The following is a 9,718-nucleotide window of genomic DNA, read 5'->3' on the forward strand; positions in this document are numbered from 1 at the left end:
CCTCACTCATTGCACGGTCAAATAAACATATATGTGTTGTTTTATTTGAATAAAAACATGAATCCATATAAAACTCCAATATAAGAATTGAAGTGTTAAAAGTTATTTTGAGTCTAGCTTTTTATTTTATTTATAACCTTGTGATTGCCTTGTTGAGTAGCGAGTCATGATTATTGATCTAGTTGTGATAGTTAATCTGTAGGCATTCGCACACACGCACGTCTCTAGTTTGAAAGTTGATTTGTATGATTTGATTGATCTTTATGTGAGTAACTGCATTTGTTGAGATGTTGCTCGTTGATTGGTTTAGTTATTCTATTGGGATCGTTGCATTCATATTCGTTGCATTCATATTAGTTGCATTCATGCATTTTTGTTTCTTGTTCTTTGAGTCTGTTTATACTTGAGGACAAGCATCGATTCAAGTTTGGGAGTAAGTTGAGTGGCATTTATGACACTTTATAATGCTCTATTAAGCTTTGAATTGATGCATTTGTACTCAAGTGGTTAAGTGTTTTAACGTATTTTCTAGTGTTTTTGCATTTCAGGCATTATCTAGGTAATCTGGTGAATTAACATTATTTTGGTGCTAATTTGGTGTTAAGGTGGTGTTGGAATAAAAGCTCGTGGAAAGCCGACTCGAAGTAGCAAAGAAAATCAGAAATCTGAAGTTTTTTCCAGAGGTATGGCGTGGCCGCGCTGGTTAAGCGCGCGGCCGCGCCAGGATATCAGAAAGGCAGCGCGCCCGCGCTGTGATAGCGCGCGGCTGCATCGGTGCGAATTCAAAGAATCCTGATTCTATTATAATTACAATTGGAGGACTTCTCGATTGCACGGGGCTGCTATATATATTCAAATAAAGGACGTTTTCGGGAGAGAGACGTACTAGAGCGCAAGGAGAGCCGTAAGAAGACCGTTTTAGAACGAATTCAACAAAGACGAAGAAAATCTTGTTTTTACTTGTGAATCTTTGTTCTAAGTTGTAACTTGGATGCTAGTTTTCTTACTTGTGAACCTTACTCTTGTATTCGTACTTGGTTTTATTGTTTAAGTATAAAGACTACGTTTATTATACCATGCTTTCATCGTAATCCACGTTGATGATGAGTCTGATTATGGGCTAATCGTTATCATGGGGTTCTAACAGATTTATTTATGAATTTCTTTAGTTAATTTGTTTAGATGCCTTATTGTGTGGTGATTGTATGATGACCTAGTATTGGTTGTGCGTATTCATCTTATGAGTGTCGTGAACTTATAAGATAGTGTGTTAATCTTTAATGAAGCGAAAGTGAATTTAAGGATTTAGAACTTGCCATGCTAGCATAAGTTTATGTGTTATTGTTATGCATGATTCATAGGTAATTTTAACCATCTTACTTGCCCTGTGTAATCATGATAGATAACTTGTGCTTTAAACCTTTATGCTGTCAAATTCTAAAGACATATAGGGTCTCAATATAATTGGTCTCTATTCAGCTTCTATATCTTTTGTGGATGTCTGGTAGTATGTATCCGTGCAACGAAAGTTGGCGTTTATCAGTTTTGTGTTATCTTATTAGTGTCATCACCATTGCATGCTAAGGTTAAGAACAATAAGGCTATTAAATGAAGTATTTAATGAAATTAGAATCCCATGTTTGTCATATATATTAATTCAATCATTCTTATTCTCTTAGTTATAATTGTTAGTTTAATTCATAGTTATAAACAACCTCAATTTGTTATCGTCTTAGCATTGAATAATAACCATACATTGTTGCTTAAGTGCATAAATTAATTAGTTAACCAAAGTCAGTCTCTGTGGGAACGAATCTGATTTATATCTTATACTACTTGCGAACGCATATACTTGCGTGAATTATTAGCGCGTGTTTAGCGACTAACAATGCTTTATAGACCAAGAGCACGAGTTTACAAAACTTGCACTAAAATATACCAACACAGTTTCTAAAGCTATCTTGTCTCTTTTCTTTTCTGGTGTTAGCAAATCTATACAGAAACTTATAGGTGTGTGACCATCCTTTGTCCAGTGAATCTTGACCCTTGATCTTGTATTCTTCAAGCTGTTTTTATAGAATTTCTAATTCAGTGAATGAATTATTTGTTGACTGATAATATTAAATCTTCTGATTGTCTGCATTATGTAATATGAGTTAGTTTGTCAAGATCTCTTTTGTTCTATAGAGATGTCTCATATCGATAAGTAAAATGACTTATTGATATCTTGAGATCTCTACATGCGTCTTTGAGTTGCCGAGGTCTCAAGTTCTCTACATGTAGAATGTCTTGCCAATATCTCCCCCGCTTAAAATCAAGAAACGAAAAACAAACATCTCAACGAGAAGTGAAAACAACATGAAAATACAAGTCGGAAATCGAAGTATAACCAAACTAAAACAAATGAAAATTCACCAAAACTTAGATCTGACAGTCGGAATCATAGATAGGCGGTCAACTCTCGAATCCAATAAGCCTCGTTTGAATCCGAAAAAAGTCAACTGAAAGTCCCGATGATGTAGATCTAGAAAAACAAATCAAACATAATCAAAAGGATATAATTCCTTCCCATAATAAAAGGATTATTGAAGGAAAATCAAATAAAATAAGTAAATGGATTTGGCTCGGTGGAAAGCCCCATCGATTATGGTGTCTAAGAGGGAAGCGGCACGGAGAGAAAAAGATAGAGCAATGCACATTTGAGCACACATGACATGTTTGAATTAGTGGAGTTCATATTAACACATGTAGGTCCTTTATATTAATGAAAAACAACCAAATAAAAAATAACACCATATAGCATGTCCAATCATAAATGGAAAATGGCTATAGCCATTGCTATAATATGACACCAAGAAGTGTGTTTTGGTTTTAAAATAGCACTTGCACTCTAATGCTAGTTATATTTTACAATCAAAGAATTTCATATTTAGCTAACATTTTGTCCAACTCATTCACTTTAATTTAAAGTGGACCGCTTTACACTATATTATTAGTTATTTGATGATGTGTCAAGTATGGATATAACCATTTTTGGTCTCAAATATAAGACCAAGTATCCCTTTATGCATTTATTCATCAATATACGAGAGAATTAATTTTTGCATCCCATAATTTTGGCCCAAAATCAACCGTGTATAACTATTTTCCGAAATTGCAGTTTGTTTCCCTTAACCTTAAATTCATATGAAAATGCACCCCTTTAACAATTATAACTAAAATAATGAGGGGTAAAACACGAATTTGATTATAGAATATAATTTGTTTTGTAATTATAATTCAAAAAGCTAAAAATATCTATTATTACGAATTCTCCCCTTAAATGCACACTAAAATAATAATAACGTTGAATAATAAAAAAAAGTGATACAACGAATTTAATAAACAATTAAAATTAACGTTTAAAAATATATTTTATAAATTAATTTTAGTGGAATTATTAATTTTTACAATTAATACAATATAATAAAAATTGAAATTAAAATTACTAGTATGTCTCGAAAATTCATAAATATAAAATATATAAATTCAATTTTTAATACAATTTAATATATATAAATATATGTTAATTAAATTTTCAAGCTAAAATTCATATTTTTCCTCTGCACAATAAATGAAATTAGGCAAAAGGGGTGTTATTTTGTATCGAGTTTCAAAGAAGAGCAATGCAAACTGCAGTTTTTAAACATAGGTATACAATGGGCTTCTTTGGAGTTTCTTATTAAATGTAACTTATGACTTAAAGTTTAAAAAATATGAACAACGTAACCTAAATTATTTAGGCGTTTGAATGGTTTTATATATAATTTACTTATAAATTCATAATTTATAAGTTATAATTATTTGAAAGAAATCAAAATTTTAATATAATAATCGAATATACGAAGAAAATTCAAAAATATAAAATATATTATCTTGAAATACAAATTTTTAAAAATTAAATAAAAATTAAATTTGAGAAAATACAAAATTTATGCAATGTTATAAAAAATCTCTATTTAACCGATTAATCATCTACAAGGTGACCGACAAATCGGATTTTCGAAATTCGGTTAATCCTTATAAGTTTTTTTCTCTGAGTGTATATAGTAATTTATTAAAATTAAAATATTAAATATTTAAATATGAGTATTTATAAAAATTTATCATATACAAATATATATTTGTTAATAAATAACTAATATAATATATTAAATCTGTATAATTAATATTTTTGTATTTGTATACCTGGCCTCTCTCTTTTTTTTTATTCACAGCAGCCTCTTTACATCCATGATACTACCACAGGCCACAAGATCACTAGAATGGGCTAGCCCACGGGCAAGCGAAACTTACAAAAAAGTCCAACGCTTGTAAACTTTCTTACCGTTATACCCTCAAATTAGGGTTTCAACAACCAAAGCCTCACTCTCTCCTCTTATCATCTCTCTCTCTCTCTCTCTCTCTCGGTCTCTCGGTAAGTTTTCAACTTATCTACTTTACATACACACTATGACACTATTATATGCATCTGTTTATTAGTTACTGTGTTGTTTTTGCTACATTTGTTAGTTGTTTTAAGTTTATTTTGTGATATTTTGATTTTACGAGTGTTTGTATTGTCTGTTATGTTTATAGATCTAAACTATATATGTTTGTACTGTACTTGTGTGTGTATACGTTGTATGTGATAGTAATTAATTTTGTTTTTATTAAATTTTATCCACTGTTAACGTGAAGATATGAAGTTAGATTTGTTTGTGTAGATATTTGTTTTTGGTTGTTAAACAGGTTTATTTGTGTATGTAAGATTGTAGATGATATTGAATTGGATGATTTTGTAGTTTATTACGATCGATATTGAATTGGATGATTTTGTAGTTAATTACGATTTAATTGGATGATTTTATAGTTGATTACGATGGATATTGAATTGGATGTTTTTGTACTTGATTACAGTCGATATTGGATTGGATGATTTTGTGCTTGATTACGATCAATATTGAGTCGAATATTAAATTTTGTTTTCTTTTTGTGTTGAGCAGGGAGATCTGAATTAGAAGCTTTTTAAGTACAATTTTAGTTGGTGAAATTTAAGCGGCTGACAAGATGGTAAGTCATTTGTTTCTGATTCAATGACTATTTTTATGCCAATAGATTTTTTATTACTATTGGGGAAGAGACTATTATGATGTTTTATGGATAATTTATTAATGTGGTTATTTTACAGGTGAAGTTTACAGCTGAGGAGCTCCGAAGGATTATGGACTTGAAACAGAACATTCGTAATATGTCTGTTATTGCTCATGTTGATCATGGTATGACTTGTGGGACATATCTTTTAGTAGTAGATGATTACTGAATTATGGTACAGTTGTGATGTCTAGCTGATCGAAATGATTTTAAACAGACTGGTGGTTATCCTAACACATGTAGATTACTATCAATACTTAATAGTAGTCTTCTTTAAACTATTGGAAAGAAATATATATTCCTCATCTTCAGGATGCATATCTGAGTCTTTTGTTGTATATTGAAGTCAGTGATGAGTGATTGTCTTGCATAGTAATCAGTTGAGCCATTATTTTCCGATCTTTAATATTATTTTGCGAGTGTAGTCTTAAGTCTTTACTGATAGTGAAAACTAAAGATTTTCTCTCTGTGTACGATTATAGCATCTCAAAGATTTTCTCTCCAGGTATGATTGTGGCTTCATTTGTTGAACCCAAGTATAATCATAAGCATTGCAGTCGACTAGATCACCGCTTCACTTTTGAGCTCTAATTCCTTTGTTTTCCACCAGAGAACTCTAATGTTACCCTCAAGATGTTGGATCACCCCTTCCCTTCTAATCATTTTCCTGGCCTTATCAGTTAAATTATTCGGAGGCCGTAGTATGTACTCATTGATAAGCAATTGTAGAATAGTACCCGGCTCAAAGTTTTTGTTAAATAATTTTGGGGCAACTCATATGTTTATGTGAAAAACATTTTAGTTAATAGAATGTCGTGTTTATGTTAGTGGAATCTCTTGTATTGGTTTTTGTAGTCTATAATTTACCTTTTCTTTTTCCAGGGAAATCAACACTTACCGATTCTCTTGTGGCTGCTGCTGGTATCATTGCTCAAGAAACTGCTGGGGATGTCCGCATGACTGATACTCGAGCTGATGAAGCTGAGCGTGGTATTACCATCAAGTCTACTGGTATCTCTCTTTACTATGAGATGTCAGATGAATCTCTGGCAAGCTTTAAAGGAGAGCGCAAGGGGAATGAGTATCTCATTAATCTTATAGATTCCCCCGGACACGTTGATTTCTCATCAGAGGTCACAGCAGCCCTTCGTATCACTGATGGTGCACTTGTCGTGGTTGATTGCATTGAAGGTGTTTGTGTTCAAACAGAAACTGTCCTTAGACAAGCACTTGGTGAAAGGATTCGACCTGTTTTGACTGTTAACAAGATGGACAGGTGTTTCCTTGAACTCCAGGTTGATGGTGAGGATGCTTACCAAACATATCAAAGGGTTATTGAGAATGCAAATGTAATCATGGCAACCTATGAAGATCCCCTCCTTGGTGACGTTCAGGTTTACCCTGAGAAAGGAACTGTTGCTTTCTCAGCTGGGTTACATGGGTGGGCTTTCACTCTAACTAACTTCGCAAAGATGTATGCCTCTAAATTTGGTGTTGATGAGGCTAAGATGATGGAAAGGCTCTGGGGTGAAAATTTCTTTGATCCTGCTACCAAAAAGTGGACCACCAAGAATACTGGAAGTGCCACATGCAAGCGTGGGTTTGTCCAGTTCTGTTATGAACCCATCAAGCAGATAATTAGTACCTGCATGAACGATCAGAAAGATAAGCTATGGCCTATGTTGAAGAAACTTGGTGTTACCATGAAGTCTGATGAGAAGGATCTGATGGGAAAGCCCTTAATGAAACGTGTCATGCAAACCTGGCTTCCTGCTAGTACTGCCCTATTGGAAATGATGATATTCCATCTGCCCTCTCCTGCAACAGCTCAAAAATACCGTGTTGAAAATTTGTACGAGGGACCACTTGATGATGTTTATGCTAATGCTATTAGGAACTGTGATCCCGAAGGACCACTTATGCTTTATGTGTCTAAGATGATTCCAGCTTCTGACAAAGGAAGGTTTTTTGCATTTGGTCGTGTGTTTGCTGGCAAGGTCTCCACTGGGTTGAAGGTCAGAATCATGGGTCCGAACTTTGTTCCTGGGGAGAAGAAAGATTTATATGTGAAGAGTGTCCAACGAACTGTTATTTGGATGGGAAAGAAGCAGGAAACTGTTGAGGATGTGCCATGTGGGAATACAGTTGCCCTGGTTGGTTTAGATCAGTTTATCACCAAGAACGCAACTTTGACAAACGAGAAAGAAGTTGATGCCCATCCCATTAAAGCAATGAAGTTTTCTGTCTCACCTGTTGTGCGTGTGGCTGTGCAGTGCAAGGTTGCCTCCGACCTTCCCAAACTTGTGGAAGGACTGAAGCGGTTGTCAAAGTCTGATCCTATGGTTGTTTGTACGATTGAAGAGTCTGGAGAGCATATTATTGCTGGTGCTGGGGAACTTCACCTTGAGATTTGCTTGAAGGATTTGCAGGACGACTTCATGGGTGGTGCTGAAATTATTCAGTCAGATCCCGTTGTTTCCTTCCGTGAAACTGTTCTTGAGAAGTCCGTCCGTACTGTGATGAGCAAGTCTCCCAACAAGCATAATCGTTTGTACATGGAAGCTAGACCATTAGAAGAAGGACTTGCTGAGGCTATTGATGAGGGTCGCATTGGTCCAAGGGATGACCCTAAGATCCGATCCAAAATTTTGGCTGAAGAGTTTGGATGGGACAAAGATCTTGCAAAGAAGATCTGGTGTTTTGGTCCTGAGACTACTGGGCCCAATATGGTGGTTGATATGTGTAAGGGAGTACAATACCTTAATGAAATTAAGGATTCTGTTGTTGCTGGTTTCCAGTGGGCATCAAAGGAAGGTGCTTTATGTGAGGAAAATATGCGAGGAATTTGTTTTGAGGTCTGTGATGTTGTTCTCCATGCTGATGCTATTCACAGAGGTGGTGGCCAGGTAATCCCAACTGCAAGGAGGGTTATCTATGCTTCACAGTTGACTGCCAAACCACGTCTTTTGGAACCAGTTTACCTGGTGGAAATCCAAGCGCCAGAAGGTGCACTTGGTGGTATTTACAGTGTTCTTAATCAAAAGCGTGGGCATGTGTTTGAAGAGATGCAGAGGCCTGGTACACCTTTGTACAACATTAAGGCATACCTTCCTGTTGTTGAGTCCTTTGGATTCTCAGCCCAATTACGAGCTGCTACTTCAGGGCAAGCCTTCCCACAAAGTGTCTTTGATCATTGGGACATGATGAGTTCTGATCCGTTGGAGGTTGGATCTCAGGCATCAACTCTCGTAACTGATATTCGCAAGCGCAAGGGCTTAAAGCAACAGATGACACCTCTATCTGACTTTGAGGATAAGCTGTAAGTCATTGGTCTGTGCCGCTATGGTTCGAAGACTGACAGTAAGAGTCTCTGTTGCTTGTTTTCATTTTTGCACCATCTTTTAAACATGATTTGTAACTGCAACTAAGGCCACTGTTTCTTTTATATTTCTCATCATCTAAACTGTTGTGTAGCATGTAGATCAGTTTTATTACTGAATGCTGTTGCCCAGTCCCACATGGTTACAAAAGACTATTATTTCTGCTAAATTTCCTATGGCTTTGCCAACTAAATATGTTATCTTACTCTGTGCTTGTGCATTATTATGTGTCGGATTTTTTTATCAGGTTTTTGCATTTGCTAGAAGATGTTCTTTGTCTGTCTCTTTATCAATTGCGTCTTTGTTAGTTGCACTATGTATACAAAGGGTTTCTCCAAAAAAATACAAGGTTTCTCCAAATAAATAAGTGGTTTATTCATGTTATTAGTGGTTCAGAAACAGTTTTGGAACTAATAATTTTTGATTTCGACAATTTACCATCTTCCTTTCTTTTTGGAGTTTGTCTATTCCCTTTGCAATGATAAGAACAAATGTTTATCAATGCTATCAAATGCCATTCTATACAATTTCATAAATTAAAGCCTTAAAATGCTGGATGGACTATATGACTTCATTGTTAAATAGTCCATTTCATATTAGGAAAAATTGGTAAATACATTTTTTGATAATGTAGTAAATAATGGAGGTTTCGTTTTGTATACATGTAATGGCATCTTCAGGTTTAATTTTAGTTGATCATGTTGATGTACTTTTTACAATAAACAATTTGATGCCAGAAACACAATGTGATGTCTAAACGTCAATACCTTGGGAGGGATAAATACTCCTTTTCTTCGAGTGAATGGCAAGACATAAGCAGACAACTTGAGATCACTCAAGGATCTGGGTATCAGAGGACAACTGTTCTTTTAACCTGGAACTATAACCTGAAACTATAGAATTTCCCGTTGGGTGACATAAATATGTTAATAAGTTTCAACAAGTTTTCTACGTTCTATACAATACGAGAAACTCTTAATTCTTAAACCTACTTACACAAGGTTACAACAAAGAACACAAGCCTTAAAACAGAAAGCCTTAAAATGTTTTTATCGATCTATGATTGCATTATAATTGTCCGAACTCTGCATTTTGATTGCATACAGAAGTAGTCAATTATTTTAAAGCAAACATAATAATTACAAGAATGAACATAATCACAGACC

General features: G+C 34.6%; 1 protein-coding gene across 1 annotated transcript; it reads left to right on the forward strand.

The window, feature by feature from the left end:
- Nucleotides 1-4,307: 4,307 nt before the first annotated feature.
- Nucleotides 4,308-8,757, forward strand: LOC141677652 (elongation factor 2). Its single transcript, XM_074483659.1, has 4 exons — nt 4,308-4,456; nt 5,025-5,091; nt 5,210-5,297; nt 6,055-8,757. The coding sequence occupies exons 2-4, from the start codon at nt 5,089-5,091 to the stop codon at nt 8,493-8,495; spliced, it is 2,532 nt and encodes an 843-aa protein (XP_074339760.1). The 5' UTR covers nt 4,308-4,456; nt 5,025-5,088; the 3' UTR covers nt 8,496-8,757.
- Nucleotides 8,758-9,718: the final 961 nt, after the last annotated feature.

Source organism: Apium graveolens, chromosome 8 (genome assembly GCF_009905375.1).
Source record: "Apium graveolens cultivar Ventura chromosome 8, ASM990537v1, whole genome shotgun sequence".
NCBI classification, from domain to species: domain Eukaryota; kingdom Viridiplantae; phylum Streptophyta; class Magnoliopsida; order Apiales; family Apiaceae; genus Apium; species Apium graveolens.

Bases quoted from the DNA above. Each gene is read 5' to 3' on its own strand.
- LOC141677652 (XM_074483659.1), top strand. The intron at 5,298-6,054 runs GTATGACTTGTG...TTCTTTTTCCAG, and splicing joins TATTGCTCATGTTGATCATG to GGAAATCAACACTTACCGAT.